The 20738-nt window shown below is 40.8% G+C and overlaps 1 protein-coding gene across 1 annotated transcript in view; it reads right to left on the bottom strand.

Moving 5' to 3' along the window:
• The window catches only part of cntn3a.1 (contactin 3a, tandem duplicate 1), a 76596-nt gene that overhangs the window by 8310 nt on the left and 47548 nt on the right, over positions 1 to 20738 (bottom strand). The window contains exons 9-14 of the mRNA XM_079272791.1: positions 19588 to 19727; positions 14948 to 15080; positions 12876 to 13026; positions 7749 to 7876; positions 2950 to 3125; positions 352 to 469 (exon numbers count right to left, since the gene is read on the bottom strand). Coding sequence (XP_079128917.1) covers positions 352 to 469; positions 2950 to 3125; positions 7749 to 7876; positions 12876 to 13026; positions 14948 to 15080; positions 19588 to 19727 — 846 coding nt within the window. The remainder of the gene's footprint in view (positions 1 to 351; positions 470 to 2949; positions 3126 to 7748; positions 7877 to 12875; positions 13027 to 14947; positions 15081 to 19587; positions 19728 to 20738) is intronic.

Consider the following 20738-nt stretch of genomic DNA (forward strand, 5'->3'; position numbering starts at 1 on the left):
TTGCCTCCAACACTGGAATTATATATCGCACAGTGACTTTGTTCACATTCTTTCGTTCACTTTGTGATACACTTACAGTGGTAACAGGAAGGTTTGTTTCTTTCAGTAGGAGACGACTGCCATTCAGTATTTGTGTTTAAATGTTTTCATTTACTATGACAGATGGTGACATTCTTGGCTAGCAGAGGGTTTGTAGTAGGAACGGCTCTGCTAAATGAAGCTACAGTACAGATGTTGCGTGTAAACACCATCGTTGTGCCAGAACTTCTTAACACAGAACAACAAATCTGACTTTAAGGTTTGATACTTTCTTTTTTTTTTAACATGTTTAAGTTTGGGAGACATCCTCACCTCTGACTACCACATCAGTGGCAATAGACACACTGTCCACCTTGGTCTGAACAGCACACGTATATTTCCCAGCATGCCTCAGCTGAATGTTCCGGATCATGATGTCACCAGCGGAGCGCTGTTGGTGCACAAGTTTGGAAAAAAAAGACGACAAAAAGAGTAAGAAAGTAGAGTAGAAAAGCAGTAAAATGTTGCGAAATGAACTAAAAGGACTGCAGGAACGAGTGCAATGTCACAGTGATTTATTTTGGCATTCAATTTGTTACATTATGGAAGAGAAAGGCAAAGCACAAGTCCAGGGACGCACCAAATGACTGAGTGAAGGTTTTTGTGATCATTTATGAGGACAGCTCTTTGTGGGAAATTAAAAAGCTGTTCTCTCTTCTTTCAGCTCCATCCCTTTTATTCCTTCTGATTCAATTTAATCTGGAGAAAACCATTCAATGCCAAATGCATTATTAGCTTTGAACTTTAAAGTTAGAGCTAATGTTACATTGATGGCTTATCTATGAAAGTAAGGGACTGTGAAACAATATGAGCCTCGCTAATTACTTTGATGTATAATCAGGGACATTTTCTAAAGATAAAAATGCAGTTGCTGCAAGTCATTCACTCCCTGCCATCATTAAAATAATATAACTGGGGATGGAGCGGGTTACAGCTCTCTCACTCTGGCAAATTTGATAGACAGCATGAACAAAGGAACCTCCGAGCATGCTTATTAAAGCAAGTGAGACTGTAAGAAGTCCTGCAAAATACAGGAACCATCTGTTGTGTGGCTTCTAGACATACAATAAAAAGGCCTTTTCTTTCCATTGCAGGTAAAGTCTGTGTCTACAAAGCAGTGCTATTGCTTTGTGGTAATGCTGACTTGTCATAATTTATGGGCTGTTGGGTTACATGGGAAAAAAACATGATAATTAAATAGATGTACAGTAACATTCAGGTTTTTTCCCCCAGTATTTTTCAACTAAATACTGAACATGCTGACTGGGTTTCACTGGGGTTTACCAATGCATCCTTCAGTCAGCCTTTTGGCCTCCCTTTCATCTTAAGTAGTATAATCTCATATCACGCCAAAAATATTCAGCATCTCATTTCTGCTGGAAAGTATATTTCAGTTTATTCTTTACTGTTCTTAAAAATGTCTTTCAATTCCAGATGGACCTTTTTTCCAGAGACCATGAGCCCCATCATTTTATCAATCACAGCTCTGGCAGCAGCAATAAGCTCTACAACATGCAAGGAGCAGATCTCTATTTGTTGTTCAACACTTGCAGGATACAGTATATTCTTTCCAGCAGACTTAAAATTAGGTTCTTGCAGGGTTTTTTCAACGTTACTCATCATTTTAATTGTAAATTCTAAAATAACAAGCCCAAAATATATAATTGTTCCAAATCTGTTTCTATTTCTGAGCCCTAAAGTTTGTTGTTTGATGTTTACTGAAGCTTTAAAATGATAATATTACAAGGTATTAGGATACTCAGTTATTCTGCCGAATGCAAAAAAAAAAAAAAAAGCAAGAGGTGATAAAGAAGCAAAGACCTCATAATTGCTTTTACTAATTAAGAGAGAAAAAATGCGTGGTGTTCGATGATCAAGTGTAACGCATGGCTGGGCATTGCGTAATAAATTCCTCGGTTGCTGCTTTTGTCAATGTAGGAAGAGATATTAACAAGCAAAACAGGCAAACAGGGGCTTCTTGCTCAGTCAAGAAGAAAAATCTCATCTGTATGATTCATCATGAACGAGTGTTCAATACTTGGCCCCTTAAAAGATGAAGCTGAAATTAAGCCGTATAGAGGAATGAGACGTAAATATGTTCGAGATTATTTTAATGGAGTTCAAACAGCTTATTTCCTTATGAGTCACTTTAAACCAGGGGGTGTCAAACGATACGGCCCAAGGGCCAGAACCAGCCCACAAAAAAAAAATAATTAAAAATAATTATATATATATATATATATGCCCACCATACCAGCCAGGTATAGAGTAGATGTTAATTACAATTTTCTGATATTTGTCCACTGGCTGTCGTAATAAGAGTAGCAGGCCCGATGCTGAAGACGCTATTTTAGATCCCACGTGATTACATACAGGCTATGTAACGCACAACTGTCAAGACTCGGCTACTGTTCATGCAGGTTACGCCGACGGGAATAGTCTTTGTCAAAAAAGGAGAACAGTGGACTCAGACACACAGCATCTTTCAGTGCTCAAACAATATAATATGCAGTGCCGCTATCAGCGGACACATGAGTACAGAGAAGGTAGAGTAATCGTTGTCAGGTTTGAGGAAACAGCAGTCTGTTTTTAGTCAAAGCTGACAGATCAGCGAGACATCTCAGGTTGCTCATCATCCGTTTTGCAAATGGAATGTTTATGAATTGTGAACGTAATCATAAATTTGCTTTATGATTACGTTATGTAGATACTGACGTTCTGTTAATGATGTAACTGTTTGCATATGGCTTTGCTTTCAGCCATGCCTTCAGATACTGGAAGCTAAACAACACGTGTGTATGATTTCTGTAGCTCACAGTTCTCTTGCAACATATCATATACCGTATATCACAAAGACATTATTGCACTTACTCCACCAACTTTTTCAAAATACGCCCAGTGGCTTCCAAAGTGGATCAGCTGCTCGTTGAAGAACCAGGTAAACTTGAGGTCCAGCGTGGGGTCATGAGAGACCTGGCAGGGCAGCACGATGCTCTCCCCCACGGTCACGTCCAAATGACCGGCTGGACTGGTGATCGCTGTTGGCTCTGTAGGCAGACAGCACCGAGTTAGAAAGGTGGGCATGTAACAGTGTCGACATAACCTTTGTTCTGTATGCATAGAAAACCACTGTTGTTTTTTAGCAAGCTTGTTTTATACTGCTTTATGTTCCCGGAATATTGAGAAATAATTGCAATAACATGTCACACTCAAAAACAAACCCTGCCCTTTGTTCAAATCCTGTCCTGAATGTTAAAATAAACAAGATAAATTACTTTTGAGTCTGCCAGGGAGCTTATATTGCATCTCTTTCTTTGAGTTTAATAAATCAGAGTACGGTCTGATGTATCACTGAACAACAACAGAGTGAAATAAACAAACAAAAAGAAAAACTCAACCATTACGGCGGGTCAGATCCGAGACTATAATTTGGCTCTGTTTGTGCCGAGACAAAAAGCCATCCCATTTCATCCTCAGCGTGGTGCGCATCAACATAATCTTGCGTCCATCTCGGCTGTATGTCTCATTCAACAGCAGTGCGGCGCACAGAATGTAGCGTGGGCTGAGAGGTCCATACACGAGTCCACTGTGAATTATGCATGCATGTCATAAGCAACTAATGGACAGGAAAGCCAATGCAGCATGTCAGAGGGAGGAAAGGTCTATATTCAGCTCTGTCAAAACAAGCCAGCTTGTTTATCTCACACCCCCAAAGGAGAACCGACTGGTCATGGCGGTGCATTCCAGGTGAGTCTTAGGGAAGTTTGGCACCAGATGCAAAATGAGAGGGGCAAAACTTTCTGCTTCCGATTGCTCAGCTGTCACGCTCATCTGCTGTTATGACTGGAAGGACAATCACAAATTGGCTCCCTCATTCCCTTCAGCGTATTGTGAGCATGTCCTTGGTTTGTATCGTATGTATACATGCAGGAATTTTATGTTTTCAATTGAATTACCATGTGAATTGCTGAAATGTGTTGGTATGCCCATTTACTTTAAACATATTCAATATTTGATTGTATGAAACAATTTAACTGATTCATCTTAACTTTACATAAACTGTTTACTTACATTTTTCTTATCAGTTTAATCAAATTCAATAATTTGGTTGATTAAAACGTTACCTTGGGCTGTAGGAAAATGAGATGACATTTTATAGACAAAACAATTTATCAATTACTTGAAATAATATCTTCAAATATTCTGTAGTTGCAGCCCAAATTCGTTTTTTCTTTTTTTTATTGTTAATAATGTTTTCTTTCAGCGTTAATAATTAACATACACTGACATGTAAGCAGCAGGTAACATAATGGTGGCTAGAGCAAACTCACAATGACTAATATTTTGGGAGATCACTTTATGTTTTTTAAGTCTTTCTTACAAAGTAATGTGCTTCAATTTATACTTAAGTACAGTATTTAAATAAATATATAATTAAACTCTGTCCAACACTATTAATAGACCCACATAGCAAACACACCGTATAGTAAATGTACAGTAAGGCAAGGCAAGTTTATTTGTATAGCACATTTCAACAACAAGGTAATTCAAAGTGCTTCACATAAAACCATTAAAAGCATCAAAACATAAAAACAATTAAAAAAAAAACTGTGTAAGAAATAAAATGCAGTAGTAAAATGCAGAAATGCAGGAAATTGATGAATATATTAATTGAATGTGGTTCAATTAAAGGCAGCAGCAAACAGAAAGGTCTTCAATCTTGATTTAAATGAGGGTCTCAGCAGACCTGCAGCTTTCTGGGACTTTGTTCCAGATATGTGGAGCGGAAAAACTGAACGCTGCTTCTCCATGTTTAGTTCTGACTCTGGGAACAGAAAGTAGATCGGTCCCAGACGACCTGAGGGGTCGGGATGGTTCATAAGGTAGCAGCAGATCAGAGATGTATTTTGGCCCCAAACCATTCAGTGCTTTGTAAACCAACAGCAGGATTTTAAAGTCAATTCTTTGCTGGACAGGAAGCCAGTGCAAAGACCTCAGAACTGGAGTTATGTGATCCACCCTCCTGGTCTTAGTGAGGACTCGAGCTGCAGCGTTCTGAATCAGCTGCAGCTTTCTGACGGACTTTTTACAGAGACCTGTAAACTCACCGTTACAGTAGTCCAGTCTGCTGAAGATAAATGCGTGGACAAGTTTTTCCAAATCCTGTTGAGACATAAATCCTCTAATCCGTGATATATTCTTCAGGTGATAGTAGGCTGATTTGGTAATTGTCTTGATATGGCTGTTCAGGTTGAGGTCTGAATCCATAACTACACCTAGATTTCTGGCTTGGTTTGTGGGTTTTAACATCAGTGACTGAAGCTGAGCGGTGATTTTCAATTGTTCGTCCTTGGTACCAAAAACAATTACTTCTGTTTTATCTTTGTTTAATTGAAGAAAATTCTGGCACATCCAGTTGTTGATTTGTTCAATGCAGTTACCCAGCCCTTGTATGGGATTATAGTCCCCTGGTGACATAGTTATGTAGATTTGTGTGTCGTCTGCATAATTATGATAACACACTTTGTTGTTTTCTATAATCTGAGCTAGTGGAAGCATGTAGATGTTGAACAGAAGAGGCCCCAGTATTGAACCTTGGGGAACACCACATGTCATTTTAGTCAGCTCTGATGTGTAATCAGCTACAGACACAAAGTATTCTCGGTCCTTCAAGTAGGATTCAAACCAGTTAAGTGCTGTGCCAGAGAGTCCCACCCAGATTTTTAGTCTTTCTAGGAGTATGGCATGGTCGACCATGTCGAATGCAGCACTGAGATCTAGTAACACTAAGACTGAACTTCTGCCATTGTCTATGTTTAAGTGGATGTCGTTGAAAACCTTAACAAGAGCAGTTTCAGTGCTGTGGTGCTGTTGAAAGCCTGACTGGAAAACATCAAAGCAGTTATTTACGGCCAAGAAGTTGGTCAGCTGTTGGAAAACCGCTTTTTCAATTATTTTACTTAAAAATGGGAGGTTTGATATTGGCCTATAATTTTTAATCGTTGCGGAGTCTAAACTAGCCTTCTTTAGGAGTGGTTTAATAACTGCAGTTTTTAGGGCTTGTGGGAAGACACCTGAGAGAAGGGATGTGTTTAGAATTTGTAAAAGATCAGTGGTCATGCAGTTTGAAATATTTTTGAAAAAGTGTGTTGGTAGAATATCCGAGCAGCAGGAGGATGACTTCAGATGTTGTATAATGTCTTCTAGGCTTCTACGGTCGATTGAATGAAATTGTGTCATGATATTTGAATGGATGGTGTTCAGAGATCGGGACAACACATATCCTGTGGTTGATGTGGAGGCACTGTCTAATTTTCTGAATTGTGTCAGTAAAAAAGGAGGCAAATTGATTGCATGCCCAGATGGATTGGAGTTCAGCAGCTACCGACACTGGAGGGTTTGTTAGCCTGTCGACGGTAGCAAATAAGACGCGTGTGTTGTTCTTGTTCTTGGTTATGATGTCAGAGAAGAATGAGTGCCTTGCATTTCTAAGTTCCAAATTATAATTGCGAAGTCTCTCTTTATAGATGTCACAGTGAACCTGGAGATTAGTTTTTCGCCACCTGCGCTCAGCTTTCCGACACTCTCGTTTCTCTATTCTGACCAGCGTGGGATTTCTCCAAGGAGATCTTTGCTTACCCGAGACAACCTTCACTTTAGTGGGTGCAATGGCATCAATAATAGTTTTTACTTTAAAATTGAAGCCATCTACAAGCTCATTGACTGAGAGACAAGAGAGGGCTGGTGTGGAGAACTTCTGAATAAATAGTTCACTGGTGTTTTCAGAGATGTAACGCCTCTTTACATGGAAAAAAGCTAAGACTGTGCTTCTAGGCGAGCCAATTTGCAATTCAAAAAACCTGTGAAGTGGAATGACCAAAAGGCATTTTAATAGAGCACTGTTGTTGACTCCGCTCTTTAGAAAGACCTGGAAAAAACGCATTGCTCTGCAGAAGTGAGTGATTTAAATGGACTGAAATCTTAAACAAACCCAGCATGGCTATGAGCCACGGTGCAAAAAGTATGAATTAAACAGAGGCGCATGAACGCAATGAGCTTCATGGCTCGCTTCCTCCAGCCACTGCCTATCAACTAATTGGACTGTATATCCATCAGGTAAGAAGAGGGTCGTCTTTATAGCAACTCTGCTTCTCTGTGTTTGTTCATCAAGTGTGCGGTGAGGGTCAGCGTTGGTTAATCTTGACTGCAGCACTGGTACGGTTGTGCACACTGCCACATCTTGTGTTCTGTGTCCCTCCAAAATACTGACAAATGTAAATGATGTGCTAGTTTATTAAAAGGGCTGAATAAAACACCTGCAGGAGTCCTGATGTTCAAATGGATTATATATATACACACACACACTGTATGTATTTTTTTAACACATAACCAATCCCATTCCTAAAATACATGACAAAAAGCTGTTAATGTTTAATATCTTACATGTTTGGTGTCGATGTAATTGTACTGTTTGGTATAATCGCGATATTGTCTGAATCGATGGAGATCGTTGCTGTATTAGTTACTGTCTGTGTAGTTTAGGAGCAGTTATAACCAAGGAAACAGCATTGGGGATAACATAAACAATAAACAAGCAATATCCAGCTGCCATTTACAGTAAACCAACAAGTGCTGATATGTGAAGCAGAGTCAAGAAAATAATATTTTACCTTTAACCAAAAGGCTGCCAGCACTGCTCGCTACTCCAAACTGGTTTCTGGCTACACACGTGTAGAGTCCAGCATCCATTTTAGAAACATTGGAAATCCGTAGGCTGCCATTATCCAACACAGTAACTCTGTGGGTCAAACAAACAAACACAAATATCACCGTACTAGGCCAGTGCACCAGTGTTGGGTATAAAGATCTATTCTAAATGAGAGAGTCCAGTGTCCTAAAGCATTTGTACTTTAGCCTGAATTTATCTCAGTGAATTTTAATTGGCTTCCTGTGCGTCAGCGTGACATCACGACAAACTCAGTGTGAAGAAGTTACAGTTTGATGTCTCAGCACTGAGTTGATAAGAACAGTGCAGGCTCACTTTGCGGGAGGAAAGTCTCCTTTTGAGTTCAAGGGGGTTAAGACACCTTACCCTGAATACACCGTTAACAAAAGAGGCAGGTGCAGCACAACACCCAATAAAAAAAGACTGTGCCTAAAACAACATTTAACAGAGTTGCATCCCGAAATAAGACAATTAAAACCAGATTTGTTAAGAAGCAATAATACGATTTTTTTAGTTCATACTATTGTTTGGTTCACATACATAATGACAAGCAATGACCACTAAGCAGTCTGAAGCTCTTCATTTCTAACCTGGAAAAGAAAAAAAAGAGTTAACAGCAAACGACAAGCACTACTCCTCAGATCCAGCCCACACAGTTATTGGATTTTAACTGATAGAGTCTTGCATGTCAGTAAAATTTCACCAGCGGAGCAACAAACTCGACCCGCCGGTTGTGTGGTTATAAATTGAACCACTCGTACAGATTGCACCAGACTCTCATTTCATCTGTTGGTGACATCAGTCAAGCCTGACAGATGTCTTCCGACAGACAGAGATAGTTCTGCTTCTACTTCTACTTCACCAACAAGGTGCTTGAGTGACGTGAAGCCAAATATGAAAGATAGGTCAGCAACAAGGCACTGCCTGAATAAAGTGCTTATGCTTCCTGTCTTCCATGTTTAGATTCCATCTGAAGAGCATTATTTCATCTCACAGCAACAACCAAATTCATACATGAGCTTAGTTTGTTTTCTCATTTCACTCACTTGAACATTATCACACATTTGAGCTGAAAAACTAAACTGCACAAAGGATGATGGCCACTGTTGAAAATGTGAAGGAGGATGGATCCTTAAAAGCATATCAGCAAGGCGTCGAATACAGTGTGTACAAAACGACGTGCACAAAGAACACTTAAGGAGAAACACTTTACATTCATGTTGCCCCTTTTAAGCACAATGTGAGCAGTCAAGGATAGAGGATAAAAGAAGAAAATAGTTTAAGTGAAAGTAGTGAAATCCATACGCACTGGTTTATAAAAAGGAAATGAATGGCAGGGTCACAGGTGACTGAGGCAACAAATAATACAAAATAAATAGTTTGATTTATTATATTTACTAAAATAATTCTCTCGCTTTTGTGGAAATATGCCCACAGCTGTCATGCTGCACAGAATGCTCCGGTTAAAAGCTGAAAGGGTTTATTCAATCAATAGATCCATTCATTTTAAAACCTCATTTCATCAATTAATGATCAGATACAAATGATATTAGCTTGTTGTGATGTATCACAAAATGACTCATCTTAGATACCTGCTCATGTTTGATCATTTTGCCTTTCTTGTTATCAAAGGAATATCGCAGTGTTCAAATACATTCCCTGGAGCTAACAGGAAAGCCACTGCCTGTTGAGCTAATAATTCATTTGGCCTTGTGTTGTCAAAGTTATTACAAAGTAGCCTCATGTGCAGAGATATTTCCTGATGGGAAACAGTTGTCAGGCTTACATTGTGATCCCACAGTTTACCAGACAAAGGCAGGTTGTTCACGATCATTGCCGTGTGATTTATGTCTTGAAGAGTTATTTGTCAAAGACAGAAACTACAACACTCAAGTAAAAACATTCAATGCTCGTGGGAGAAATGTGTTATCGACTTGGTTTTGATGGACGCAAAGCACAAAGAGCTTCACCTCTTTTACAAAGTCGAGCCACGGTAGAAAATCTATCTCCAGTTTATTTCTTTGGTCAGAAAAGTCATGGCAGTGGATCGAATTGTATTTGACCAATCTTTGATACTGCCCGTCAATCGCGGCTGTACAGTGAAACAATTTCCTGACCACATTGGACTCCTAAGAAATAATTAGCGACTTGATAAATGCCGTGCCCTGCAAGTCCTCACTAGGAGCTCCCATCTCTTCTTCTCAACTGCACAGCAGTGTAATAGGGTTCAGCCGGTGTTTCAAACATAAATGGTTTGAAAGTAGAACTTGATCCCTTTTTTTCTTAAAGATCCCTTGAAGGCAGCCCTTGGACCTCCCACAATGATCAAAAATGACCTACATCGCCTTAAAGGCTGAAAGAATTAAACATACTCCCGTGGAGCCGGGGGTACATTCTCCTAACTGAACTAAGGGCCTTCCTTTGTAATGGGCTATAACAAAGAGTTATGGATATGAGATGTCACGGGGATAAGACTTGCCATTAAACTGTGCAGTAGCCTATATCAGGCCTCCTCCTCACCAAAAGCAAAAAAAAAGATAAAGATGTAAGGTGCATTATCTGTCTGAAATGCCTTTACTTTGTTTGCTTTCCTCTCAAAAGGTTGCCCTGGAGCAATTAAGATATTGGGGGAATTTGTGGGGTACATTAAACTTGAGCAGTGTGATATAAACAAGCACTTCACCTCAATCTTATTGACCGCTGTTCAAGTGAGCTATTGGCTGTCATCTAAAAGCCTTCTCTGCCTCTCCATGGTGTAACAAAAACCTAAGAGACCAGGCCGTCAATGAAAAAAACATTATTTTAACCACATAAGAGGGATTGCATAATTAACTCAGTATATTACCAGGAACTGTTTCTTTTATTCGCCAGCACGGCGCGTTCTGTATTGGCAACAGATCCAGAAAGCTATTGCTGTTTTAGTAGCAGGATTATAAATTGATTCACATTACATGATGAAGCAACACATGTTGTTCAGCAGAACAATCTTAAACACAGTGGTTCAATCTAAAGGTAATATTCCTGAGAGCTATTTCTTATATCCGTTTTGCAATCGCTGGCATCGGTCAGCAGCTAAATTTAATTAAGGTAAGCGTTTTATCGTTAACCTCATAGCTCCCTGCATAAGTGCACAGCAACCCTGTTATGAGGCAATCTTGTGATACATGCCTGGGATATGAGCTGATATAGGTATCACCGCAACGTGATTTCATTAACTAATCAGATCCTGCCTTGTTCTTAGTTGATTTGTTCTCCCCTGCTCCAGATCCTTGAAAACATTATCCCTGGAAGATTAGAAGGAATTATGGGTATTTTAGTTGAGCCAGTGGGATGGATTAGTGTTGTGCCACCGCTTTAATAGCATTGGTAGCAGCCCCATTTGCGATGTGGAGGAAAGTGAACGCTAACGAGCCAGGGACAGGGGAATAGGTTTGTGAGAGATGCTGCAATAATGTCAAAGTCTAATGTATTGTATGCAGCTCACCCACTTCAGGGTAAGGCTGTAACGTTAAATCTCAAATGGGAAATCTCACCATTATGAGCGCGATGTTGGATGCGTTTTCCTTTCAATAGTTAAGAGGAGGACAAATCTGAAAGATGAGCGCAACATTTAGCAGGTGTTTGCAACACAAAGTCTTTATGCTGATTCTGCTGCTCGCCTCAAAAAAGCCTCTCTCTGCTGTAACCAAATAGTCTCGGCCTGGCATCTTTACTAGCAATTAGATCGCACCTTTAGTTTCCCAAACATGCCGTCTGACAGGGTGAGTTGAGACGAAACTAAACCTGCTGGAGTCCCACCGTGTTGGTGATGGATATCCCAGAGGTTAGGTATAGAAAATCTGCTGAGCCAGTCGAACAATTAATCCCTAATCAAATGAGAAATCTGGACCCCCACTACGTCACCACATGTGCCCACAGGTGGGCTTTGCCTCCTGCTGCTACATTCCTGCACAAAATAAAGATGTTGTCAAACGGAATGTGGAAATGCATCATTGAGTGATTTGTGAAGACAACACTTTGTTTTATACAATGACGCACCAGAAAATGTAAGATATCCAACAAAAGTGTTCCTGACAGAGCAACGACTAAAAGTGCAATAGCACATCAGGGCATTTTGGCTCTTCCAGTTTGACTTGTTGAATGTTTTGAGCTCGTGAGAACTGCAACAGTGCAAATATCATCAAATGGCGACATTTCAGAAAATGGAGACATAGAGGTATACAGTCTATTTCCTGTAATTGGTTGTTTGTGCAAGTTGACTCAGCATTTGAAGCCGAGCAAACATACGTATATGTCCACTTCACTTCTAGTAATGCTGAAGATATGAAGGACATGTTGTTCGAAGGTGCATTCTAGCATCACTGCATATTTCCCTGATTGTTGCCATGTGAGAAGACACAGTATGAATCCTGATCAATCACTGACATCCCACTGGTTCTTTGAGGGGGGAGTAGGTGTTCCTTGTCTGATTAACATTCCTTTTTCCTCTCCTCTCCAGCACACAGCGGCATTGCATTGATCTGCACTTAACCTGATTTCTAAACAAACAAGGTGTCCAGCGAGTTCCCTTGGTGCACCACCACTATCACACTAGCATGTATGCTGTTCAGCGGCTAGCCATTGATCGGTCCTTTTGGGATTTTCACCTCCTTCTTCCTTGTCTCGATGGTGGCCTGGATCATCGTCTTGTGCTCTCATGACCTTCCAGGCCTTACACGCTGCTAATGAGCTGATGGATCAGTGCATTGATCCAAGTGCCGCAGTCTACGAACGGCCAATTACCTCAAATAAACAGCGCAGAGACCGGCTCTGAGCACAGCCAGGAGAGAAAAGGACAATGGAGTTGAGGGAAGAATTGTAGATAGCAGGAGGAGACCGTGTTATACAATTCAAATTGTATTGTGTCACACTGTGGTTCTGTTCTTTGCAGTTTGTCGCCATGAATACAAAGTAGGGAAAAATAAAACAACAAGTCGATGAAATACGATTCTGCAAGTAAAGCCGACAAAACTTAACAATTGTGGTCCCACACACACTTGTACTGACTGCTGTACACAAAGAAACCTGGTACCTGTGGCTCTCTCTCAGGGCTTCCTTCCCCTTCCTCCAAGAGATTACACCCCGAGGAGACATCCTGGGCTTGCATTCGATCAGAACGTCGCCACCCTGTCGGGCCAGAGTTTGGGCCTTCAACAAGTTCTGGGAGAAGTCTGGAGCGATGGCTGATAGGGAGAGTTGAAAGAGATGAATGTAAGTATAGTGAGGGAGACGGAAGGAGGAGAAAACAACAGAGCCGAGGTTTAAGTTGCCGTCGGAGGAGACAGAGGAGCAAAGAGGCCAGAGCTATCGAGGAAATGAGCCTGAAAGAGCGTCCTAAAAACATGCAGGTCACTCCATCCATTCGGTAGGTCAGCTCTCACATCCTTTTCTTTCTACACACATATGCACTTGTTTGCACACACGCAGACATCCACAAATGACTGCAGGAGAACAGACATGGTACATCATTTTTCAGAAGACATTTTATTTGACAGACGGTGGTGTTTTATTCAATCCCATGAATTTTCCTTGGGAGGACATTATGCATTAAGAATTAAGACGTGGCGCTCCGAGGCAGAAATGAGAGAATGTAAAACAAGAGGGAGGCTTTGTTGCTGCTCCTCTCGGCCTTAATTACTAAAGGCGCCGCCGTCTGGAGCTGTTTTGTATGCGTACCGACTCAGCGGAAAGCTCTTTAAAGTGAACACAGAGCCTGGCGCCAGTGACATGGCTGAGCACCTGCCAAGGCATGTAAGTGCACATCAATACACACTATGATACATATGTAATCATACACACATGGCATCTCACAATTATTCCTTGACACTAAGTGTGAAATGTCAGTGTTTTCCTCTAACAACAGACATTTCTCCTCTCATAACACATGAGCGGCATATATATGAACTCGTATCTTAAAGCAGAGTTGGAGGAATTGCAGCTTCAATAAGATCTGTTCCTCCTCGTGTATATTACGACTGTGGCAAGCTTTCAACAGATCCTCTAGTCTGTAGGGGGCCATGTACACCAAGTAAGACATTTATACCATGTATTCTTTTTGAGTTATGTTTTCATTTACCGTATAATAAAGAGACAATATGATGGTGGATGGAAAATTAGAATAGTTTAGCAACACACTCAATGATAGCAACACTAAAGCTTTACATCAAGGTTGAGCCTGTCGTATGACAATGTATTTCATGACTTTTGATTCAGGGATTAGCAGATTATCGACGAAAAAATAATTAATTCATTTTCAATTTTCATGATCTATATAATATATTCAAATTGATAGAATTAGGCCAAACATTCCCTTGTTCACGTCAACTAAGTGACGGGGATTGCTGCTTTTCTATGTTTTATACATTTTTATATTTTTGGATTAACGACTTCTGCTCAAGATGTCACCTTGGGCTCTGACGAATCGTAATGGGCATATTTCACAAGTTTTACTACCAAATTATTAGCTGCAGCTCAAACACACTATAAACCACTGTGTTTTGGTCTTAACCTTTAGCCGGTAGACTGACAGAATATCATTGTGAGGAGGTGAACATTCAGTAAATCATGAGGAATCGTGAAGTGCAGAGCTGTCAATCGATTGCTCGACAGAAGAATAATCGCTAACCATTTTGATGAATGATTAAAAAGAAATTCCTTTATTAATTATGAGGGTAGAACTAGTGCACACTTCTTCTCAGTCTTCTCTACAGAACGGCTTTGGAAGAAACAAACCTTGCTCAGTTTTAATTCATCCGTCAGATGTGCTAAACAGCCCTTTTTTTGGCAAGATTACAAAAACAATTAGCATTAAGGGAACAAATGTTTTTGTAAAATTATCTTGGTGATCCAACCAGCAACAATTGCAGACAAACAGAAGAACATGTGTAGCAAATGATCTGCCAATATGACTGTGGGTTTATAAGATAAATGTCGATCTTTAATTACAGCGACCCCACCAGGCTATTTTGGCATCTTTTGCACATGAATCATTTTCATGTAAGTGTCTTTCATGCACCACCTGACAGCGATTTAAGAGATGGCATGAGGTCAACTCCACTGAATGTATTTAGAGATATCAACAAAGTCTTGTGCGTTTGGTCTTACCTATGACTCGGAGCTCAGCGTTGGTGAAGATTCGGCCATGCTTGTTCTCTGCCACACACTGGTACATGCCAATGTCAGCCAGATTTAAGCTACTGATCGTCAGCACTCCATTATTCGCCTGAACCCTGTCCTGCTAAAGATACACACACACACAAACACACACACACACACAGAGACACATTTAGCACCACGATTGAAAACGGAATCTGCTGGGCTAACCTGTCAACAAACACTAAACAGGCTTAGACAAGCTGAAGAGTCAGCAGGAGGCTTGAGTGGTTGCCTTCAAGTACAGCCCAAGGTTTACATCCAATCAGAAAGAGGAACAAACACACACACAATATATATATATATATATTGTGACACATTATTGCCATATAAAATCAGTTCTATGTCTAACGTGTTGGTAACAACCGCCTATTTGTGAATGCACCAAACATAGAGCAACTGTAGCATTAATTTGGAGTCATGTTTGTGGCCACCTGGTTCCAATATTCACCATCTTTTTAAAAAATCTATTTAGCAAACTCCTTAGAAAGCTATTACCAGCTAGTCAGTAACTGTGTGTCTGCTGTTGCTGCGGAGGTCGTGTACAGAGGATGACAGATCTCTGGGATTTTGTCACAGACAGTAATCCACTTTATACATGCAGTCATTGGATCCATTGCCATCGTAGAAATATTGATTAGTGGAGCTAAGCCAGGAGTTTAATCAGCCTCTGTGGGAAAAGGAAGATACAATCCTCAGAGCTTCCATCCAAACAGCATATTAACAGGTTACAGTAACCAGCCTCAGATTCACATCAGCCATTCTGGCCCTTAAAAATGCTGTCTGAGAGACCTCAGTGGATGATCCCTTAGCAAAGCTGATATTAATCCCTAAAAGGGCTGAGACCTATTCATATAACATTTCCATTAAAAAAACAGAACACAGTACAAGCATACTAAATTGAAGGTTTTCTGATACACAGGCCGCTACAGGCGGGGCTTTGGCGTGTGTGACGACACGCACAACAATGGTGGCTCCTGAAGAGGTCAGCGTAGATGCTGCAATAGCATCAGTTATATCACAACTGAAGAGTACCTCTTCATTGAAAGAAGAGCAAAGAACGACCCTGGAGGCTTTTCTCGATGGAAAAGATGTTTTCACTCTGCAGTCATTTCATTGACAGATGGTTTATTCAATAATATGCCAAAGTGCCTGTCCTTTTCCAAACATGTTTTACTGACAGCTTCACAGATGGTTCCTTTTCATATGTCTAGTTTGGAACAGCATCTGGAGCATTTACCGTTAATTTAGACCAACTTAAAAGCCATGGTTAATCTCGTACGCTTGAGTCAGCGACCACTAAACATAGCATAAACATATTTTTCTATTTTCAAGACTTAACTTTATATGAAAAAAAAAGAGTGAATCTGCTTTAAGGAAAGCTTATAAACACTGCAATTAGTGACAAAACAGCATCACATACTAGGTGTTAACAGGAGAGACTACTGTACTAAAAAACCTTTGAGGTAGGCAATTATGACTATATATGGGCATGTTAAGTACCACGATGCCAGCTGCGTTCATTCTGATGAATGACCTGATCTAATTCAAGCTTCAGCCACACTTTTTCTCTCCTCGGGGGTGTTGATAATTGAAACACCGCTAATTTTCTGTGGTCTTAATAGCCCCGCAGTGACTAGTGTAACCCCCCTCTGCTTAACATAGCACTAAGACATTATCAAACCGGTGGTTGGAATAAAACCTCGGAGGAATTAGTTAGGAATAAGCTGCAGCAAGCTGCTTGGTTATACTCCATCCACCAAGTCTTGTGGAGTTTTAGGTGGCACAGGGAAAAAAATATATTCCGCATTAGATGGTGTTTTTTTTTAAATGACTCCATACAATTTTGAAAATGCCTACAAAGAGTACAAATAATAATTACACCCGAGCAAAGTACTTTTCTCCCCACTGCTTTTGACCTTTACAAGGATTGGCACTGCTTTCTGCTCCCTTTTTATAGTTGTGTCAATTTAAGTGTGGCAGCACTCATTGTTCTTGCCCTTGATCTTTTCCATTGAGTGTAGCCAGACCTTTTAATGTCACTGACAAAGTAGTCCAGAGGGTCCTGCCGCCAGTCCGTCTGTCGTCTGGAATCATTACAGCACTGCCACTTGAAAAGACAAGGACTGTCCCTGAACATCAGTCAGGGATACTGTTGAGGATCTTCAAACAGGGCTTTCTCTGAGGGTCGGGCACACTATGAACACATGGCTGACCTGGCGCTAAACCCACCGCCAAAGGAGGTCTCGTGTGAGGGATGTATGCAGCAGTTTTCAAGTGGAACACAGCAAGTACTTAGGTTTTTACTGGATGCGTATACACGTGTGTTCAATGGGATGATAGAGAGAAAGACAGAGAGAGAGATAGTGTCTTTGAATAGATGATAGATGGTCCTTTTCAGGTTACACAGTGGAAGGGCCCAGAGGGGGAGAAAGAGATGAACGAGATCTGTGTAAGTGCATGGGTTGGTGCCACACCACGCCATTCTGTACCCAGTGCCCTCCTAAAAAGCCCTCACGGACTCAGTGGTGACTCTATCTCAATCTCTTTATCACTGGAGACAAATGGTGGCATTTGGCTGCTTTATGGCATCATTAATTATTCTCGACTTTTCTCTGATACCATCACTGTTTTAAGTCGAGCTGTGAAAAGGCAAATCAATTCTCCCTGACTTTGGGGGTCAAAGGTAGGAAAAATCTCAAAAACACACTCGTGGTATGAAACTGAAAGGGGAGCTGGTGGTAAAGTGGAAAAATACAAGCGTGAGTGGGTCCTTGTTTCACCGGTATGACATTTTGAAGTGACAGCCCTCCTCTGCGCCATTTAATTCCCATGGAGGTGGCCCAAAATGAGTTGGAGAGAGAGGGAAACGAGAGAAAAAAAGCTTGAAAGAGAGTCAGAGATGTTGAGATAAATAGAGAGCGAGAGCGAGAGACAGGGAGGAGGACTGATCCATTCTAATGAGGAATAACAAATGGCCCCCTTGGCCTTCCTCGCCTTCCCTCTCTCTACATCGCTGACCTTTGGGTTTGGAAATTGATTTACTGTTTGCCGCTGTTGATGGTGGCATTTTGAAAATGGTAACACACCCCACCTCATTAATATAGCCACATGTACAGAGAAAATGTTACCTTGGCCAACCGCCAAAGGAATTTTTACAATGTTATTTACAAATCAATACTCGAGATGCACAGGTGGAGTGATAAGGGGTTCCTGTGGTCCAGGATGTGTGGCAAAACTCTGCAATCTTTTTCACCGTGTCAATTGTGATTCAGCTCTTTAATTTAAGTGCCCCAAATTTCTAATATTATCTCAACCGTCAACTCAAGTCACAGGAAACCTAAACCCACCTTCCTCCTTTAAAGACATGCCAAACGAAAACAGTCTGGTTTTGGGCTCATTGCCCAATCCAAACACTGAAAATATCAGATTCACAGGGAGCCGTTCTTTTTAGGCAAAAGGTACGCTCACTACAGCAGCACAATAACACCAAACAAGGCAAATTGCCTGACTGTGAAATGTATTTTGGACGATAAGGCATTTTCACCCTCCCCAGAGAGAAGAGACTTGATGACTAAATTGAGAGAGGCAGATAGGACTTATTGAGCGCAAAATTGTTGAGTCCCTGGTTGATGACAGGCAGAAAATGGCATCAGTTTGGTTTCTTTGCAAAACACATACAAATCCCCCCCCCATCCCCACCCACACATACACTTTTAATGCCACATTTAGTCCCAAGCAAATACAGACATTTCAAAGTAGTATATTCTTGCCAAGTATAAACCGTTGAGTTGTGACCATTATGTGTTTCATCAGCTAAACGGTGCAGTAACGCTGTGCATTCCTTTAGTAAGATGCTGCCGACTCTACTGTCATCTTATCATCTCACACATTGTGTTTATCTACAGCCACTCAGCTGCCTAAGGGCGGTTGTAATAAAAACAATTATTGACACTCAGTGAACAATACAATAGAAATACAAGCCTGTGAGACTGAGCTTTGCAGATTTCAGCAACTTCAACGTGTTAGTAACCTTCATAAGATTGGCTGTTGATTAAAGTTGGAGAGCACAAATGAACACACTTTGCATCGATTGTTTTCATACCAGGCACAGGTCTCATGGACCCAGATGTACGGTATAGTAAAGGTGTGCGCGTGTGTGTCTGGCTTCTGGCTTAAATGTGGATAAGAACAACGAACAACGAACAACCTACAAACGATGTTTGAAATGTCTACACCAGCTCAAAGTAGCAGCTGCAGTTCAAACATAGTATCACAGTGAAGTTGGCGAGAATCCCAGAGGTGAAGCTTTGGCAGCAGGTTATTTACACAACCAGAATTTGAAGTAGTTGTCTGGTTTGAAAATACAGTCAATGCATGATTATTGTACCAGACATACTTCATTCTTTGCTGCTGCAATAGGAAAGCGTGGGGGATGCTCTTGACTGATTATTTGACGGCGTTTCCTTCTTTCCTTGTTGGACTATTGTGGGTTTAGTGCTGCATGGGGGGTGAATTATGGATCATTCTCACATTCATATTCTCTATATTTGAGTTTTTGTCATTAAAAGTGATTGAGAAAAATCACTTACCTCCATGGGGTCCAGAGGCTCTCCGTTCTTCAGCCAGCGGTAGGAGGCTTTGGGCTTGGCGCTGGCTTTGCACTCCCACACCAGCGTATCATCAATGGTCATCTGAACATCTTGAGGCTTCTCGGCCAAGTTAGGTGCCGCTGTGAGGTCACATAGCACATACTGTAAATGAACACTTTCACGCCGCACCTATGCTTGAGTATTTCCAGCGTGCAGCAGTTTTAGAATAAATCGATGAACCAACCAAGCGGGCAATTAGGTCATTAAAGAGGCATCCAAGGCACAAATCATAAATCCACTTCCAATTAACCCAAAGCTCACCTCCAGTTGAAAAATATATAAATTAAAACAACTGCATGAACTTAACACGTGGAAGGATCGATAGCTTAGTAGAAATCCTTCACTGTAAGGTTGAAAGCTAAAATACATCTTGTGGATTTACTACAACCAGCTTGAATAAGTTATTTTGATGAAGATCTTTTACAATAATTGGGTTTACTGACTGTAATATATGCGATGCATACAGTACAATAGAAGGCTTGTATTATTTAGCAATGCTGTTAATAACAGATTATATTCTTAGTATGTGAATGAGAAAAACCCTCCATAGAGGAAGTGTTTGGCAGCCCCATATGAGAAGTGAGATAATATTTTGTACAAAAAAAACACATAATACGTTTGGAAACGAGCAAGCTACTGAATTGAAAAGACAACACTACACAGAAACCAACACTATAGTGCATGACACCCAGTTAACAATATTACAAATGAGACTGTCGGAGATAACATAATGGAAGGGAAGACATGATGCAAGCGGCTTCTATTCAAAGTCAATCTGATCGTGTCTAAGCTCATTCAAATGCAGTCATCTGCTAAACCATGATCTAATTTCATAAATCCCCTGGATCTACAGAAGGACAATTAAGTGGGAAATCGAAAGAGAGGCCACCCCTTATTGTTCCTGCGCCCGCATTGGTTGGGTGTCGCAAACACCACATCCCCATATTGATTCTCCTTTGCTTCTATAGAGTTGATGGATGTTCCTCTATGGGAGTTTAAAATGAGATTACAGATTTTTATCACCTGGCAGCTGGCCAGTCTGCGAGGCTTTCAGATGAGACAGGCCTTAAATCTTACACGGAGAAACATGA

Source organism: Melanostigma gelatinosum, assembly GCF_949748355.1.
Source record: "Melanostigma gelatinosum genome assembly, chromosome: 8".
In the NCBI taxonomy this organism is placed as follows: Eukaryota; Metazoa; Chordata; class Actinopteri; order Perciformes; family Zoarcidae; genus Melanostigma; species Melanostigma gelatinosum.